The 20,268-nt window shown below is 37.9% G+C and overlaps 1 protein-coding gene across 6 annotated transcripts in view; it reads right to left on the reverse strand.

Annotated features, from left to right (window-relative positions):
* elavl2 (ELAV like neuron-specific RNA binding protein 2) overlaps nt 1–20,268 on the reverse strand; it is a 41,115-nt gene that overhangs the window by 13,034 nt on the left and 7,813 nt on the right. For 3 of the 6 annotated variants that reach the window (XM_031285051.2, XM_031285055.2, XM_031285050.2), the window contains exons 2-3: nt 7,907–7,997; nt 6,654–6,897 (exon numbers count right to left, since the gene is read on the reverse strand). In XM_031285051.2, the coding sequence (XP_031140911.1) occupies nt 6,654–6,897; nt 7,907–7,978 (316 nt within the window). In that variant the 5' untranslated portion in view covers nt 7,979–7,997. The remainder of the gene's footprint in view (nt 1–6,653; nt 6,898–7,906; nt 7,998–20,268) is intronic. The other 3 variants (XM_031285054.2, XM_031285053.2, XM_031285056.2) reach the window with 2 other exon arrangements.

Here is a 20,268-nt window from a genome sequence, read left to right on the forward strand (position 1 = left end):
ATTAGCTACATCAGCTTTTACATGTTGTAGACCGTTAAGACTATGAAATATACACATTTATGTATGTGACATTGTAATATACAATTTGATATAAATTTTGTATGTTAAAATAAGAACACATTGGTGTATTAGTAAGGAAAATATTGCTTGCAGTATTGCTAGCTTACACATCTAAACACCCTATATGCATCCATACTGGCTTGATCTGTCTTATCACCATGAGTCACTGCTCTCATGGGGTATTGTGCTATGATCAAGTGAAGTTCATAAACTTAATTTCACATTGCATCTCAGGGAAGTTTATAGCCTTGAGAAAAATGCAGAGCCTTTGAAATGAGCTGGTGAAATGACACTTTTACTTAAGCCTGGTGGGCATATTGCCTGCTTTACTGTGTTCTACTGTACATGCTGTATGTGGGCACCCTCTACCCTTATAGTGAGGTCTTCATATGGAAAGTCTAAGAAGTCGCTTTGACTGGGAGGCCTTTACATGTTCCTATTATAAACAACTTGCTCACTTTCAGCTGCCATTAAGGAGTAGAGGAGACATGCTGTGATGCACTTTCAAACAGAAATCTGCACCCTGCTTCCAGTAAAAGACTAGCACTGCCCATAGTGGGAGGAAAATGACACAAAGACTAAGCTGCTGCAGCATCCGCAGCAGCCAAGGCGAGAACATTAAAAGCAAAGAGGAAGCATGCATCTCTCTGGTGATTACTTAACATCTGATGTAGCACCAGTACACAGATGTAGGCTGGCTTAAATCCATTGCCACAGGGCCAAGGGAGAGACAAAAGCAACACAGTCTGGAGGGCATAGGGTTTTATGTAGAGCTGAAATTGAAATCAGAGCATCATTCCTGATAAATGACTTGAGGCTTTGAATAACATTAAGGGCCTAATTTTTCTCAAACAGAGTTTGAAGAAGTTTTTCCCACCTCTATTCAAGCTTTTAATCAGTAAAAAACGTCTCAATTTGCAATAGCCTGCTGGTCAGTTACTGTTGATAAAAGCTGGTCATCAATCAAATATTAATCCACATCACAACTTCTATAATCAAATGAATGCCTTATAAATGCCTGCATCGACAAAAACTACTGCTCAACAGCAGGGTTCAATCCTCTTTTTACTGACCCAGTCCTGGGATTTAGACCCTAAATCCCAGGACTGGGTCAGATACAGGTCAAATTGAGATACAGTAAATTTGGCACTAAAAAGCAATGATGGGCACAATTAAACTCTTTCAGAGCAAGCATCAGAACCGCAGTCCTAAACAAAACACAAGTTTGAATTTGTTAATGTCAGTGCCGTTTATACATTTGCCTAAAAAGAAATTTGTCTAACTTAAAGGATATTTCACCATTGGAAAGATGAATATATCTTTAAATTGGGTCACTTATGAAGTAGAAATGTGATTTTTTTTTTTTTAGAAATTGGTGGCTTCTAGGCCGAGAAAAGCCAGAAAATGTGTTTTTGGCTCATGTGGATGAAAGACACCAAATCCCAGAATGCACTTGCTTCGCTGCTTTAGACTCCCAAGCCACGCCTACCGTTTACAGACAGTGAGACGATCAACTCAACTCAAGTGTGTTTTGTCATTTCAACCATATACACAAAACGTTTCACCATGGCTCAAGTGGTGTTACACATTTAAAATATATAAAAATGTCATAAAAACGACACACGAAACAGGCTACATTTAGTGCACACACATTACAGGCTCCGTAAAGTTCAGCTAACGCATACTAGCATTAGTGCTTGGTGGGCTGTAAATACCGAGTATAAAAACGGCCGTAAATGTGCGTGGAATGTAGAATGGTCGGCATTTAACAGTCAAACTCCACCAGCAGTTAGCAGTTAGTTGGATACAAGCACCAGTCCGTGTTAACACAGCAAGCAGGATTGATGGAACAGGTAGCCGGCTAGCGTTAGCTTTCCACCTAGCTAGCTCATAGTCCAGCCCTCATTCTGCGTTTCACCACTGAAGATGTCACCTTACCGGCTAGCGGCATACAGCAACACCGCAGGCTCAGCTGCTGGTCTCCATTGCAGGCGAAGCTCGTGCAGTGTGTTGAGTATTCCGTCTGTAATAAAGTTTCCTTCATATTCTCCAATCTGTAGCAATATATCCCGGTGGTACACATGTGCGGTAGTTTGAATGCACATAACTGTTGTAAATGTTTTCTGCTGAGAAGCCAGTTTAGCGAAGAATCAAGATGGCTGACGCTCGTTTTGCTTCGGAAAGCTTTGTGTAAAGATGACAGTCCAACCCCCTATGGGTGGGTTGAAAACATGCGGAAGTAGCTCCTACTACGGGCTGTATTTCCTACTACGGGCTGTAGTCCATTGCCTCTGAGCAAAAAAATCTTCCTATGACGCAAAAATCGTCGTTTTACGTCATCGGAAGATTTTTTCCAGACCCACAATACAGAGATCTCTCGTCTCAGGGGGACATGAGGGAGGGAAGCAGAGTCATTCGAAAATACTACCGGGTTTCTACTGATACAAAGCTTAATGCTAAATCGGTGAAGTATCCCTTTAACTGTGCCGTTTAAAGGTTATCTAATGCCAACCGAAAATCTAAGAACTCACCCTTTTCAGCTGGCTACATTTGCATTTCTTAATAAAAAAATAAAAAAATGTTGTATGGCTAATTACTCCTAATCAGATTACCACTGATGCTAAAAGCCTTTGGAATTGTGCCATAAACAGACCCTATCTACACACTTAGTTTCACTAAAGATGCCAGTGCAATTTCTAATCCAATCTACAAGAAACTCTCATTCTGAAAACAAAGTGATGATCGTGTAATTATATACTCTTCATTACCGGTTTCCTTTTGTAAAAGGTGTAAGATAGAAATTAACATGACACATGCAAATTTTCAAAGACATGTACAACTTTCCAGCACTCAAATACAAGATGAACATGACTGCAATGCTACAGGCAGACAAACAGATCTAGCAACCAGTTTTAATCAAATCAACAGTTCGGATTGTCTATAACAAAATAGCTGAATTAAGGCAGAGGACAAGCAAAGTCAACAACTGACATACAGTTACTACACCATTCAAGGTAGCAGGAGAAGATACCTTAGAGAAATAGATGTTCATTTCAAGCAATGATTACGGCCATGTTTAAAACATTACTTTTAAAAAGAACTGTTGACTTAAAAATTAAATAAAATATACCGATTATAATGTCGAGGGTAGCAAATTTCTGACTTAATAGATTAATTTAATAGATAATTACAAAGAAAGTCTTCCTTCAATTTTGTTGTTCAAACCAAAGCGGCCCTGTATGCAAACAAAATATCATTTAGTTAGACATGCATTAGAGTTCCAGATATTAAAAACATCTAAAAATCTAAACTGACCTTGTAGACTTGCTCTCCTTTAATGTTAATCAGTCTGGTTGGATCTACTCTGCTTTTAATGAAAACCTGAAATTACCTGTGCCTACAAAGTAACAAGAAGGCACAGATATGGCACCATAGAGGAACCCAGGCTTTGGTAACAGTTTTGTTTATCTATCAATGTTTGCATTTATTTTGTTTACAGGTCACCTAAAAGACTAAACTTGATCGAGTCATCAGGGGCCCTACAGCAAATTGTTTCCTTGGTCAAACCACAAAAATGTTCACTTATGTTACTTGCTAAATCTGAAATTACACAGCCCCACTTTATGGGGACATGAAGTATTGCCTCAAGTCCTTTTCACTCAGGGCAGGCTGATTTCAAACAACTTGTTTCATTTATTTCCTTGCCCTTAAAAATTATTTAGAGAGCTATGTTCAGACTTGCTCTGCTAAATATGTAACCCATCAAACATGTTAATGTTCAATCACCCAAGCAGACTGTGCTCGACATTGATTTAAAATGAGGATCACTTGTCAATTCAGCTCAACCCATTTCACACATCAACAATCAAATGCATTTCTTGTACGCATGGCTACATAAGTGCATTTATTCCATGCAAGACTACACACTTGACAATTTTCATCATCGCTGCATGCCAAAGTCTAAATTCAGTAAATGCATAATGAGCTCCCTACAACGTCCATCCCCACAAATACACCAATCTCGGTGCATGGTCTGTGGAGCTCTTGCTGCCATTTTGAATATAGAGCACTTATACAGTGCCACTCCAATTGAGCTACAACTTAGTTCTTTAAAGAAATAGTTTTTACTACAAATGCACCTTTAATAGAAATGATTCTTAGAGAAAGCCTAAAGGAAGACAGCATAGTGTGACTATACAACCAAGCAGAGAAACCATTTAAAATATTTGGCAACCATGCAAAGACAAATGTGTAAATACTGGTCAACTATACAGTACATGAGCATTAGGAAATATTAAACATTAACCCTTTGAACTATGAAATAGAATTGTTCTGCCAGTGCCTACATTGGTATGTTTGCTCATTGTGATGTCAGTATCTTCAAATGCTTCATATCCCTAAAATCAGTACAAAATAAGCTAAAAGGCTATGTAAGTCAATAAACCATAATTAATAAAAGTATTAAAATAGTGTCATAAATAAAAACGGACATGTTTTCAATTTTTACTAAACACAAAACATATTGATCCAAAAGATTTCTAAATGTAGAAACATGAACAAAATATTCCTTAACACTCCATAAGTTATTTTAACTATATAATTTCTTTTGTTTTTGAGATATGCTCATTTTTATGAGCAGAGTGTAAAGGCGTTTCATCTGCAATAGAAACGGTCCGCCAGCTGTTTTTTTTGTCATCGCGAGCGTAGTGTTGTTTTCGTCAACGAAAAGTATGACTAAATATCGTCGTCAACAAACCTTTATCACGTGACAAAAACGAGATGCAATGTAAATGTCGGTCATGTGACGATGACTGTAATTAAATGTATAATGCAATACTGTTGACGAATAAAAACGACTAAATGTGGTTTACAAAATAAAAACTGCAAAAATGTCTATTTTCGTTGACCAAAACGAGACGAGAAAAAATGTTATATTATTTTGTCTCGTTTAGTCACATTATTATTATTTTGCAGTATTTCTGCTCCCTGTGTCTCACTTCAGGGGCTGAGCTGCATCAGGTCACACTTGGGTCGCACTGTGCAGACGCAGGCGACGTTACTTCCTCAAGCCCTGTCGCAGCATTATTTAATTTAGAAGATGCAGCGGTGAGTTAGAGAGTGAGAGTGAGTGTAAACGACAACAAACAAAATTAAGTCTGACAGAGAAAGCTGGGACCGTGGCCGGCCAGCCGGAGTTCGTCTTTGGGAGAAAAAGAATAAACGGCATTTGGAAAAACTTTCATTGCATAGAAGTGGAAAAGAAAATGGAATGTGTTGCGGAAAAAGATGGGGAGAAATGCGGCCACAAAATCACAGGAAAAAACACCACAAACCTTAAGAGACATCTCAAGCCATTCCATAATGAAATTGAGGTAAGTCAAGACATTAACATAACGTTACTTTCTATTTTAGAAAGCTAATGCCAACTCATTATGTCTCATTTTAACGTTAGCTTTAGATGTTAGCCACTGGAGCTGAAAACGACTGTGTGAGACAAGACAACGTGAGACAAACGTACGTGTGTGTGTGTGTGTGTGTGTGTGTGTGTGTGTGTGTGTGTGTGTGTGTGTGTGTGCGTGTTCTTAGTTCCTACCTGACTGACTCCATGTGTACTAAGCATCCCTTGTTGGCCAACATTTTGGTTTTGTCTATACTACTAAGTACTTATACTATATTGACTGGATTAAATAGAATTGCATTACTAAAAAGAGACTAAATGTCATCAATTTCAGTCGACTAAAACTAGACTAAAATGCCATCGGTTTTTGTCGACTAAAACTAGACTAAAATAGTCATGGATAATTCTGACTAAAATAAGACTAAAATGCTCAGACTGCGTTTTGGACTGGACGTCACATAACGTGATGAGGTCATCGCGAGCGTCCGACATAATGGCACAAAGATAAAAGCCTTAGCTTTGCTGCAAAAGAAAGTAATGCTCTAGCTGTTATAGTTTTTATTATAGATCGATTTAAACAGGATCATGTCTCATCTCTCAGTAGCGTCCACCACAGGATCTCTGTTCTCTAAGGGTTAATATTTCAAAGCCAATTGTGATTAGGTGCACATCTTCCATGTTCATTTAATGAAGTTGACTACCTTAGAGTCTCAGAATAAAGAAAATCCATAATTATTAGTAATAGCCTCTTAGTTCAACAGTGCTTCTCAATAACAGCCCCCCTGCCCTCCAGCCTAATTTCATTTGAAATATCTTGTCACTCAACTAAGGCTTGACGTAATCACGACAGCCCTACTACTATGTAAAGACAGTGCCTGATATTCTCCATAATGAGATGCACAATAACCGGCTGACTTTCAAAACAAAGGCCTCTGCTGAAATACAAAAGAGCTTTTGACATAAACAATATTACTAGTAGGGCCACACTGATAGAAGTTTTGGGTTCAATGTTGATGTTAGTGAGGAAAAATACTTTTGTAAACATTACTTTCAACTTAACTATTTTATATTCAATTTAAAAAAAATCTAATCTAATTTTCAAATGTACATACTTACAGCCAATAAATATAGAGCACCTAGAATCTGTTGGGCCCGAGCTATTAACCTGCCACAGAAATGAAAACAGTTGCGTTACCTGTTATTTTGTCTCGAACTAGTTTACAGGACTCAATTTCTCCGATGCTCCCAAACAAACTCTTCAGCTCTTCTTGGGTCATGTTCTGAGGCAGATAGTTGACTATCAAGTTGGTTTTACTGTCCTCTATGCTCCCTGACTCTACAGGTGAGGAGCAGTTGTTTGAGATTGTTGAGGGGCCGTTGCTTGTGTTATTGCAAGTTGGCCCATTGGACAGCTGTGTTTCCATGGCAGCAATTACCTGCTAAAGAGACAAAAACAAAATAAAGTCAAAAACAATTGTAAATCAGACATTAAAATACCAACAAATAGTCACATGACACATTTTTTTAATTACTGACTAATTGAGATGTAATTTGTTTAAACCTCCAAACAAAACATCATTAAAGCAACTAAGTTGCAGGGAACACAACAGTCAAAAGTAAAGACTGTCACAAATACATAAACATTGTGGTTGTTTTTTTTTTACATAACATAATTGAGTGTAGCATAGTGGAACTAACCTAGCGGAGAGGGGGAGAGTTGAAAATAGGGGAAAAGAAGACTGTACAATGAAATCCCTCTAAGCTATTCATGATTGCGGCTTTTGTTTCTGGGCAAACAAAAGAGACTTTCTACCGAGAAAATAATGTGACGCTCTATTAATGCGTCAGAAGCTCAACAATTGATTAAGCAATATTCAAGTTGGTAAGGGGCATGTTTAAATATATTTTCAAGGTTAGGCCTAAATGTAGCAGAAGTGAAACCTGTAATCCGGCTAAATAAACTAGATACAGTATACAAAGCCTATAGCCTACGCATCGCACAACAGGCCTTAAATGATGTGCTAAACAGCAACAAGTTAAGGCAAACAGCAACAAGTTATGTATGAAAAGTCACCCTTTTTTAACAGATTCACCATGTGCAGAAAGCAGATCAGTGTAATCAAACCACTATGCATATTATTCTTAGAAAATCACCTTAACTAATTTGTGCAAGGTCATAAAGCCATCATTTCAAAACGTAATTCTATGAGACAAAGATATTAGAGTAGAGAGTAGCAGACAGTTTCAGACCATAACAATACAGTAATATATTAACAACTTGGGTGCTTTTCTTAAACAAAATGGTGCCTGAATTCCAAATTGATTAGTGATTAATTTGGTTTGAGTGTCAAAATATGAGTGAAAGCTAACATCATTGGTATGGCCTAAGTGCTTAGACAGAAAGCAGGCTGTCTGGTCAAATTAATTCAAAAGAGAAGTGCCACAGACCCCAGTCCAAGGCTCAGGCGCCCACGAACCACTTCTAAGCAGAGAAGCCACATCGCACAGTCTGACTGCCATGTTAGTTTGGAGTTGCTGTCTGAAAATGTGGACACAAAAAGTACTTCATGTTAGATCAACAAGAACAAAATCTACAGTAAAAGGTGATCACATGTCATTGTTCAACACTGACAATTCAGTCAGGAACACTTTTATCATAGATTTAACCATTTATTGCAGCAAATGGAAATACAGTTATGCTTGGCGCTGATGGCTCCGCTCTTGATAATGTTCCCTGGACCAGCCAAGCAGCATGCTAAGCTGAAACAGGGAGCACCGTGCAGAACCCTACGGAGCCCCGGAAGTGACATGGAAAAAAAAACAAAAAAAAACACATGACTGGGGACAAACACCGACTATACTTTTGCGAGATCTCAAGTTTCATTTGCGAGATCTCAAAAATCTAACAATGCGTATGAGAACCGCTAGAGCATGGATGTATTAAGAGAACTGGATGTCAAAAGCGCGTTGACTGGCCCATGACGTCACGATGGACATGCGCACTAGCAACAGTTTGTGTTGTCGTAGCAACCGGTAGCAACATGCGCGTTCATGAACTTCTCTCTAGTGTCTTTTACAAGTATAGTTCGTTCTCTTAATACATCCATGGTATATGTGGCAAACTCATGAACTCCCCGTTTCATTGTATAAAATATAACGATAAACATTGTGTTTTCGTTGTTCCTGATCGTTTACATGCTTATCTAAATAAACGATGAATGTATTTAGACAACCAAGGAGATGTAATCATTATGTCGTGCTACTAGCTAGATACTAGCTAGTGCTAGCTACTAAGGTTAGCCTGCAGTCATTGACATCAACAGTCAACGACAATGTTCATTATAACACTTCACTTTGGCATGTATTAATTAGTAATGCTTATCAAAATAAACGCTGGATGTTTTGAGAGAACCAAGGTGATGTAATCACTATGTCTGTAGTAATGTTATCTAGGCATATAGCTATGTACAGTGTTACCGTTGTCTTAAAGCTACATTGTGTAAGAATTTCTCCCATCTAGCGGTGAAATTGTATATTATACGACCAGCGACTCGCTCGTATGTATTCTGAATGATTCTGAATGGCGGATTCTACGCTTATACTAATTATTATACTAATACTTTGATTAGTTGGAAGTAATTACACATGAATGAGCACATATTTGTGAACAAAGGAGTTTTTGCTAAGAATCAACTCAAAACATTACACAATGGAGCTTTAATACACCCATGCTAGCTACCGCTGATGTTAGTTACTAGCCGATAGCCCCCGGCAGTTTGGGAAACGCTAATGACGTTACAGATAGATAGATAGATACTTGATTGATCCCCAAGGGGAAATTCAAGGTTACATCCACGTTACAGGCTTCACAGCATACATACATCCATCCATACATCCCTCGGCTGTATAATAAGATAATACCATGCATGTACTAATAGAACACATGGTGAATTACAACCATTAGCTATATCCATTATTACAGCTACAGGACCTCGGAAAACCCACATATGAGCATGCGCAGTGCAGGGCGACATGGGCGGGCGCAGTCCCGCGGGTCTGCTCCTTTCAGTGGCTAAGCTCTCCGTAGACGGCTCGTCTCATACACATTGTTGGATTTGCGAGATCTCGCAAATGAAACTCAAGATCTTGCAAAACAAAGTCAAGATCTCGCAAAAGTATAGTAAGTGTTTGTCCCCAGTACACGTTTTTTTTCCCCTCCATGACACTTCCGGGGCTCCGTAGAAACACCCCTGGGTAAAACATAAAAAATAATTAAGTGCGCTAAAAGAAAACACATTGAAAACCATTTTAAACGTTTAGTCATGTTAGGACTCTGAACTATGAAGGTGGAGGCTAGGGTGGTGGGGCTAAACGTGCCGGCAGCAGCAGAGTGAAGCAGCGTCAATGTAGCAGGGATCAGTGAGGAGGGAGTCACGTTTAAAAGGGCCGCCTTGATGTGAGAATGGCTGTGACTGGTGTGTGTCTGATAGGAATGATAATTCAAACAGCGGGCGTATGATTTCCGTGTCCTCCATGAACTAATGCTAAGCTTAATTAAGCATGAGGAATAGCAAATTAGTAAAAAGGATGGGAGTGCTGCACAAGGATGATCAATGAAATTGGAAAGAACAAATCAATTGTTCTGCTCAGATTGCTCACATCCAGCAATATAGCTAATGCTTAAGTTACGCTGACATGTCCTGCATTTGTTATCCAGTCTTTAGCACACACAAAGCATTAAACTGCAAACATGAATATGAAATGATCTACAAGTTTCCCCTAAGTCTTAATAAAATCATACTTAAAAAACAAACTGACAAATTTTCAAGGTGAAATGAGCCAGAGTTCATCAACACAGTGGCAAAAAGACAACTAAACTAAGGCTTATAACAAACTTTAACCAATAAGGTAAAGAAAATTGGATCAATATAGGCTACTCTATAGCAAACCTAAGCAATCTCAATATAACCACCAACCACAATTAAAATGATAAGTGTACCATGTGTACAATACCATTCAAACAATTTAAGGACATTTGTTATACTTTCTTAAAACGGGAATGTTCAAAATTGATCACAGTTAATACAATTCAAAATGATAACATTTTGCATCATCAACTACTTAGTTATCAAATATTTGGGTCAGGTGCTGCTATTTACACAGAATGTACCGATTTGATTTGTCCACTACACAAGGGTTTCTCAGGGTTTCATGCCCTGGCTCACCTGAAATAAAGAGTGCCTCAGCGAGCCCCAGAGGAAATTATTGTATTTTTATATGTATAATTAAGGCTGGGCGATAATAGCCAAAAAAACATCTCTGTATTTTTAGGCTGCATGGCAATAGACAATATACTGTATATCTTAGAATTTTCTACAAAGTGTTAGTTGTAAAAGCCACATGTGAGATGTCACAAACACTTATTAAAAACAGACTGATCAAAATAAAATGCAAAGACAGTGTTTCCTTCCTCATTTGAAAATATACAGCTGCAGCACATGTAAATGTAAAACATAAATAGCCTATATTAAATAAAAGTAGACCTCTGAGGATGTACCTTTAGTAAGTTTCAATAACAATAACAGACTGATTAAAATAGAGTACAATTGAAGGTTTTTCTCTCCTGCATAACATAATACACATCTGTGCAAAAACTTGTGAAAATAACAGGCCTACTTGCTCTGACAAAGTAGTTATGTGTTTTACTGAGGTAGACAGTTGAGGTTGGTGATGAGACCTAAAATTTATATCACAGTATTTATTTTATTTTTTTGCAGTGATGGTATTATATCAGTATTACAAAATTAAAGGGATACTCCAGTCAAAACATGATTCAACCTGTTAACTCTATTGGCAACATATCTATAGAAAGAAAAAAAATCTTTAGAAAAATTAAAAGGATTGTTTATTGGCTCCAAATAAGAAATGAACATGAGGTATAGGCCTACATGTGTTTTGAGAAGAGTAGCCGGCCCCATAATGAGGGTTGGTTTAAATATAATGCGATTCATTCTCAGTTAGTAGTAACAGCCATGCTCTTGTTTTAAGTTGTGAGTGAACCGTACTGCTGAGCAACCTGGATCTGAGCAATAAATATTTTATTTATTTTTTTACGGTTTTATTATTTAAAAGTTTTTTCACCTCTGAAATTAAGGTGCCACACCATGTGAGCTGACATACAAGTATACCAGCCAAGCTGGGAATTATATTACACTATAGTATATACACTAATAATGTACATCTTTGAAAAAAAAAAAAAAATTCTCTCTCTCTTTTGCTGATAACTGTAAACTATAATGCCGGGTTCACACAGGATGTCAATTCTTGCGCGAGCAGTAGCCTGTCTGTTCACACCAGAAGCAAATTTCTCGGCACCCGTCAACAAGCGATTCACAACTGTCAAATATCTGGTAAACACAATCACAAACAGTAGTGATACTAGGTTATTTCTTTTATTTATGCTAGGTTATTTCTTTTATTTTAGTTAAAAAAACAAAAAGGCAGGGCATAATAACGTTACAGCACAACTGTGCTGGTTCTTCTGTGGCCGAACACAACCCCTTCACTCTAGGCTATTGTTCCATCTGCATTATGTGTTGCTAAATTAAAGTTACATTAAATAGCCACACAGACTATAGCAACTTTGAGGCTGCAAATCTGTTAGAAAAAATAAATAAATACAGCATAGAAAAGTGAGAATTTAGTGTCCCATTTCTAAATACCGTATTGACCCGAATATCATTTTTCCCTATGAATATATCTGAAAAAGTGAAGTCTTCCTTTATTCAGGGTCTAGACTTTTAAACACCAATATACATCCACAGCAACAAGTGGTGCCAAACAGCAGTAACCAGGGGCGGACTGGCCATCAGGAAGTTCGGGAGATTTCCTGAACGGCCGGTCCATCAGGGGCCTAACCGGCAGGCGGTCACATTTCAATTGGGCCGCTCCCGTGTTTTGTTAAATCTGATTGGCTCAGCCTGATCTTCAGCTGGGAAACTTACTTCCCTGAAGTTATGATCACATAGAAAACCAAAAATGTTGAAAAGAAAAAAAGGTGGTGAGGATGAAAAAGAAATGGGCGGCACTGAGAAGTTGAGGTCAAAAAGAAGTATAGTTAGAACAAGATGCGGCAAAATTACCAACTTTCCGTAGTGGAAAGGCCAAGGTTAATACCACTGTCAGCGAGAGCACTGATGAGCCAGGACCAGGACCCAGCAGCAGAGACATGACAGGTGCACGTTTGGCAATAATGTGTGCATTAGATCAAAACAGGTTTAAGAGGGAATAAGGCACTTATAACAATGACTTTCTAAACTCATTAAACTGTATTAATCTTATTTTGTTATAGTCGTATGTAAATGCAGCATGGAAAGTATTAAAGTTTAATATTATAATCATTTAAGTTTATTATTATTGCTATTTTGTTATTAGTCGAGTCCAGTGACTATATGCTGGGACACAGGGTGACTCCAGACATGATGGTGATGAGAAGGAAAATGATGAGGGGAGGAAGACAAGCAGGAGGAGTATGGAGCAGGAACCAGCAAAGATACAGTGAAACGTACAAGTGCAGTGTGCAGGACTGGATAGGCAATCATTTTATAAAATAGAAATAAAAACATATGGAAAGAGTATATAAAACAGAAATTAAGAAAAGATCCACTATTGCCTTTAAAGCTCTAGTGCGTAACTCTTTGATATTAATGAACGTCTGTTTCATTCAAGCCATTGCCAAATGAGTTGCTACAAAGCTAATTAAGACTATCAACTCAACAAAACTATTTCTCAGAAGATTGTACACAATTGGTTTGAGTAAAGTGGTGAAGTTTTTGAAGTCAATCGACTTACAGAATTGCGTAGACATCCCAGTATCAATTGATTTTGGTGTTCCTGTGTATTTACTAACCCTAACCAGCAGCTATCGGGTCGCCGGTCAAAGCATGCCTGTAGTGTTCTCTGTCCTACGGTTGTCTCCGTCATGCTGCCTGGCCCTGTACCCATACATCCATGCCCTGTACCAGGGTTAGCTTCTGTTTCGGGGGAGGGGGGCTCTGCGTTCTCCTTTACCTTGTTAAGGTAAGCTAGGTTAGCCTCCTTGTGCGCACTTCTCAAACTTGCATTCAAATTCGTGGGATTTTTCCCTTTAATAAATTGTCCACATATTTTACCACCTTCCACTGTAAGGCACTTGCTTTTATCTGTCATAATCAAATAGGACGCTAGCTTCTGACTTTCGGTACTGGCATGATGCCAGGCGAGGGGCATGGACTATGTTGTGTTCAATTTGACATGGAATGTCGGAATTTTGGGGTTCCCAGTCGGAAACTTATGTCTATGGCATGGACTGTATAAAACAGGTTTATGGTCAGAAATGTCATCTCTGAAAGATGTTATTTGCTCTATGAAAGACATTGACAAAGACGAAAACTAAGGACATTTACTCAATTTTATTTTATTTTAGTTAGTTTTGCAAACAGACATTACAGTTTTAGTAATCGTTTTTTGTAATGCCTTGTTTTTATTTTTATTTCAGTTCACGACAATGTTTTTTCCCACCTAGTTTGTTATTTCGTTTGTTTTTGTTAACGATTATAACCTTGGTTGGAACGTCCGCTCCGCAATTGAACTTTTAATGCGAGGAAAGAGAAGCCAATTGCCTGTACAGTATGTGTGAAAAGAGCTTTATCTTTATAAACAATGGTAGGGGAAACATTGCAGGTCATCCTATTATCAGGGTTGTCTTAATTTGGGTCAGTAGGGTAGTTTCTTGTTGGTTGCATCTAGTGAAAATGTCAACTTGACGTGCTCAAATGCAAATTGATTTTCTCTACTCAAGTGATGCATTGCAAATGTACGGTTGAAAGGTTTAAACCTGATCACTACGTCTTAATGGAGAGCATCTCAAACCAAAATTTTTTGTGTTTCACCATACTCCGCCATAGAGATGTTTAATGTATGAATTAAAAACAATCCTATTATTTCATAAGACAGAAAAGATAAAATTATTTATGCCATCTTGCTTGCACTTCTTTTTTTATATATATCTCTACCATTCAAATTATACTGTTATGTGCTCCCATAGTGTGGTCCATACAAGTAGCCTATATGCACATCAATAAATATATGTACTGTATATACTGGAGATTTCACACATCCTCCCTCCCCTTTCCTTTATCTCCCTTTACACATTCAGTAAAAGACTTTTGTACCAATTGTTTTTTATAATACTCATGACAATCTTCACTAAATTAAGTCAGTGGAGCTGTCATGATTGAAGAGGAACCCTTTGACCTTTGAACATGCAGTTTATTTTTCATTTGCTTTTCTCTGTTAATTCTGCCACATCTCAGCTGTCGCCACCAGTTGAAGCGATTTGGCTGTGCTGTGAATCATGATGTACATAAATGCATGCAAACTGACAAATTGAAAACAGCTCTGTGTCAGACAGATCAAACAGCTGTAGATTCACTCTGGACTCTTATTTGATTAGAAAATAATTATGACCTCAGCTTATCCAAGTGTGAACAACTGGAAGTGTACTGTGAGTGATCAGAGTTCACTGCGAGCTTGACTAAAAATGACAATGTACATAACAGTAAATTTATCTGGATATTTAGATCTGCTCTGACAAGCACATCAGCGGGTATCTCTCTGCACAGAAGAAAGCACGTCAGTAGGGAGAATATATTTTTGCCGGAGCGCATTGTCGATAATCAGGATTGTAAAGAAAATGTTTGAGTGGATCATCATATGTTGCTGATAAGTTTGTTTATTATTTTACATTCGGCTGGGCAATATATCAATATCGTGATATGAGTAGGGCAGTGACGATAACCGCACCACCGCAATACTGGTGGTGACGTGACACAACCGTGATGACGACATCACTGCATTTTTTTCATTCATTTTATTATATTTTTTGTTGGTGAAAGTGACAGGAGTGCATATGCCGTGTGACATAAGTATAATGATAATAATTATTGCCATCACTGGCTGTCTTCTATCCGATATTCAAAAGATTATGGAAGACAAAAACTTAAGTTGCTCGTTGCTTCGGCTTTGCACAAGAGGATGGACAGTCCATTAAATATATGGGGATTTCTTTTTTGCGTCCGATTATTATGAATTATTTCTAGGTTTGAGTACTTGTGATATCTACAGGTAACCTTTATTTTTAATACGCGGTAGGGAAGGACATTTCTTCGTTCTCAGCTGAGGTGGACACATTAACGTTACCGCTGCGCTGTTTACCATAGCATTTTACTTTGACAGAGCTTTCTGAACTGTGTGAAATAAATCAAACAAGAGGAGAGAATGCAGCACGACCGTAAATGACAGCAAAACGTAGTATACTCTCACATTGAGCTGAAATGGAAACACTGTGCTGCAACATACTGTATGTTGTACGGTTCAAGCCAATGCTTTTTCTGGGGTAATTCCCTTCACCAGCAGTATTGACAACATATAAAGCCACAGTGTCTTGAGAAGCTTGTTGTTTTATTGTTCCTTTAACTCACTTTACATTGTCTTTGCTACCTCTTTTTCCTCACAGCCACATTCATACGCTACTCTCAGCACTCGCTTTCCTTGAGAACCACACAGCCACTGACGTCACTCACTTAAGGCACCCTGCCATTCTCGCTCTAACTTACGCTACTCTCGTAACGGGGTTGCAGTTAACTGCAATATCGCAGGAATACATTGCTTCTTCACCGCGGTATGAAAACATCTATACCGTCACAGTCCTAGATACACAGATACTAGATATTGTCTTAGATTTTGGATATTGTAATATCTAATATGGCATATCTGTTGTCTTTTCCTGGTTTTTGCGGCTGCATTACAGTTAAGTGATTTCTGAACTTACCAGACTGTTCTCGCAGTTCTACTTGCCCTTACCACTTAGTCATTATATTCACATTTGATTTTTTTTTTTTTTTTTTAGAACTCTCATTGTAGATATTTTGTGAAAGCACTAATACTCAAGTCTATAATATTGTTGCGATATAGGTATTGGGTAAAAAAATGTTGTTGTATTTGAGTTTCTCCATATTGGCCAGTCCTAATTCGCACCAAATTCAACAAAAACTATAAGAAATTGTGAAGGTATTTATTGAAAGATATTTATCTTTTTGTTATGGAACTTCAAAGTTTGAATTGAGATAATTTGTAGACTGAAAGGCAGCTGCAAAACATCTACTTAACAGTGCATTCTCATCTGAGTAACAACATCCTACGTCACTGAAAATATGCTCACTCCAGTGTTTTCCAATATGTGGCAGATCAGAAGCCATGTATAAAATAGCATAATGTACTCTAGGCAAACTGAATTGCCGATATTGCAGCGCACAAGTGCAAATACATGTCTTATTTGATTCACTGGCATGTCCCTAAACCAAGGTCAAAACCAACTGACTACATAACCCAAGCAAAATAGAAGCTACAGCCATACAGCAAATAGCTTTAACCTATGACCCAATACCACATACATTTCATTCACTAGATAAACAATAACACATGTGACGATCATTTACAGAGTCTGGACAAGGACAGTCAATTGTTCAAAGCCAGTAAGAAGTTGACAGTCTCAATCTCCAAGGACATATGGCCAATGAGTATATCTTAGTAGTGATGTGTACTGTTCCTAGTGTGATACAAGTAGCCCAACACAGACAGTAGGTCCATCATTTTTATTTGAACTTAAAGCACCATGTCAAGTAACCCGAACCCAAGCCAGGGCTCTTAACGTTTTTCACCATCCTCCTGTAACCGTCCAAAAATACAACTTAAGGGGTCTTGAAATTAATGTGGACCACCCCGAATTTAAAAACTTTGTTTTTCTACATTATAGAATTGAAAGTGGCCTTCAACAAATAAATCATCAAATTATTATATGATCAATCATCAACCTTTATATTTAAATTCATCTGAAAAGATTAGAAACTAGAGGTGAATCAATCAAACCACAAACAAAGGACAAGTTGGCAACAACAGTGCTGTCCTTAAAAAGAAGTTAGCCAACTGGTAACGTTAACAATAACAATTAAAAAGTTAACAATTAACAACGTTAACATACAATAAAGTCGCTAGCAAGCTTAACAACTTGAGTTTAATTGCCCCTTGCAGCTGTCGTGAGGTCAGGGTCTGGCTTTTTTTTTGGTGTTTGCTTACTTGATGTAACATTCAATTGCAGCAGTATCCCACCATGGGACACCATTGCACATCACTTTGTAGTTAATACTCACGGAGACTGGCGTCTGAATAAAAATGACGGACCTACTGTCTGTGTTGGGCTACTACTTTTTCAGTGCTGGGGTTTGCCATTTAACCTACATGACAACGCATAAACGCAACACCGGCTCCTTCAGGTGCTAAGTATTGATGTTACACCAACTCAGTGCTTCAGCTTACATTAAATGTCGGGCTCGGGTTGGTTTAGACAAAAAAGACAATGTCTGGACTCGGATGGGTTGTGGAGATATGCTGCCCAAGCCGCACTCTGTTACCTGTTATGAAAAATGTTCAGCATATTTGCAGTACATGTAAAGAGATGGTAGTAAACTAGTTACATTAGATGGACAGCTGCAGACTACAAGTGCTAATTGCATCAACACTCAAACCTCCCAACACATCAAGGTAAAAACACAACTTTTACTTTGCAGTTTTGCCAGAAAATCTACTGTATCACATTGTGATAGAAAATCACAATGAAGGATTTTATCAACATCATCCCTCCTATACTCTAACTCTTACTCTACTCCAGACAGCACAAATATGAAAAAATCTAAATATGGTTTCACAGTTCAAGGGGTAAAACAATGCAATTAACTGAGTTCCATTGTTATGCCTTACAGACTAAAAACAACAGACATGACATGATCCAAAAAGATAATACTCAATTATTGCCATACCCAAAAATTAAAAGAAAGATTTGGTCAATACACAAGGGTTTTGCCTGATTGCATTAGTCCAAATATTTGATTTAGGCAATTACAACATTAACAATATTAATCATCCTTTATGTCAAATGAGAGTTTGCTCATCAGGTTTCCACTTCAACTGATTAAACCAATACTAATTGAGGTTAGTACAGTCAACATCAAAACCATACACTGCAAGCATTCCATTCATGTAAGGATGGGGGCTTTAACATTGCAGGTCAACTTTATCTTACTGCTGCTCTTTCCATCTGTCTTAAATTATAACACTAGTTGGTGACTGCAAAATATATGAACTGGTAGTTGTTTTTTTTTGCAGTTTTGTTAACATGGCAAAAAAAGGGCACAAAGACAGACATTTCAAAAACCCAAGTCATGTTCAGCCAAGTTTTTCATATCCCAAAAATTGAAATTCTAAGACACTAATAGACTCCCCACATGCATATAACAGGAGAAAAGCAGGCCACAAGAGAACATATTGTGTTAAAAGAAATTACTTACTTCAATCTCCATTTCATATGTTTTACCTTTTATTCTAAGTACAAAGCACAAACATTGGCTATTGTCCCGCTTGAGATAGTGCCACAAGGCAGAAATATTTCATTAGATAAACACTTGGAAGAGAAAGCTTGGCAAGATACATTTCCCCAAATTTCAGTCAGGCTTTCACTGTGTGCAGCCAGCAGCCTTCTCTTAGTACAGTCATTTGAGTGCGGAACATCTTGTTTCCCTAGAGGCCTTGCCTCACAGTTTTCGTCAGAAGCTATCCCCAGATAAAGACCACAAGGTCCTTTTTTGTTTTCTCATCATTGCTAAGATAAACCCATCCACCTCCACAATTTTACCCCACTGAGCAGGCTGCCTTTTAGGACTCATTAAAGTGTAGTGTGTTTAGTTATCGGTACTCTCAGATCCCACAGCATTCTCACAAGGGGGAGAAAACCTCTGCAAGCAGCGTTACTATGAAGAGAATACAGAGATTCCCAATTTAAATACAGTGAACAATTTTGACTTCACACTCAAGCTGAAGTTAACTATATTGTCACTAACTGACAATATGCAAAAACCATAAGGGGCATTCCAAACTAACGACAAAGCTTTGTCATTCCTTTACATGCAAGTGGTTCATTCAAATACTAAACGACAGTTCCTATACTCTGTTTTGTGGCTTAGCCATGTATCATGCTACAACCTCTGAAGCTGGAGGTGCTGGCCCTGTTTAGCAGATCACTGATTGTGCTAATTAATTACATGGAAAAGTCACTGAGTGGGTGTTTAGAAGCAAGATTTCACAGCTGATCAAACTCTTGACTGAAGTACAGCTGGAACGGGTATGGAGTCAATCACAACCTGCTAACATTATGTGCCTGTATCCTGTTCAGCCACTGTAAGTAGGACAAATTAAGCAACATGATGTCACAATGGCTTCTGAGAAATTGTGACAAGTATTATTCACAATTTTGTGTTTTATAGACTAAACGATTAATTGCTTAATTATACAAATAAGATTCATTGATAATAAAAATTGTTAGTTGCAGCCCGATTCCTGTTCACTTGTAAAACTCCTGATGCACTACTACCTGAGGATAGACGTTTATGACAAATGTAACCTGCAACCAAGAATACCAAGTCTTTTAACTCTAAAGTAAATCAATCTAAATGATGTATTTAAGTCCCAACTGCCACTTGAGGATATAGCTTCAATTAACGGCTGCTTCAGTAAAGGCCATCAAGCAATCTAGTCTAGCTAACATTTGTGACTGCCATACCTGCAAGTATTGATTTTTTAAAATAAGTTTAATTTCCTTTGATTGATTTGGGCGATAAGGGGAGGCAGCAACAACATTGAATACACTAAACTCTATTGTT

The sequence above is a fragment of the Sander lucioperca genome, chromosome 17 (assembly GCF_008315115.2).
Source record: "Sander lucioperca isolate FBNREF2018 chromosome 17, SLUC_FBN_1.2, whole genome shotgun sequence".
In the NCBI taxonomy this organism is placed as follows: Eukaryota; Metazoa; Chordata; class Actinopteri; order Perciformes; family Percidae; genus Sander; species Sander lucioperca.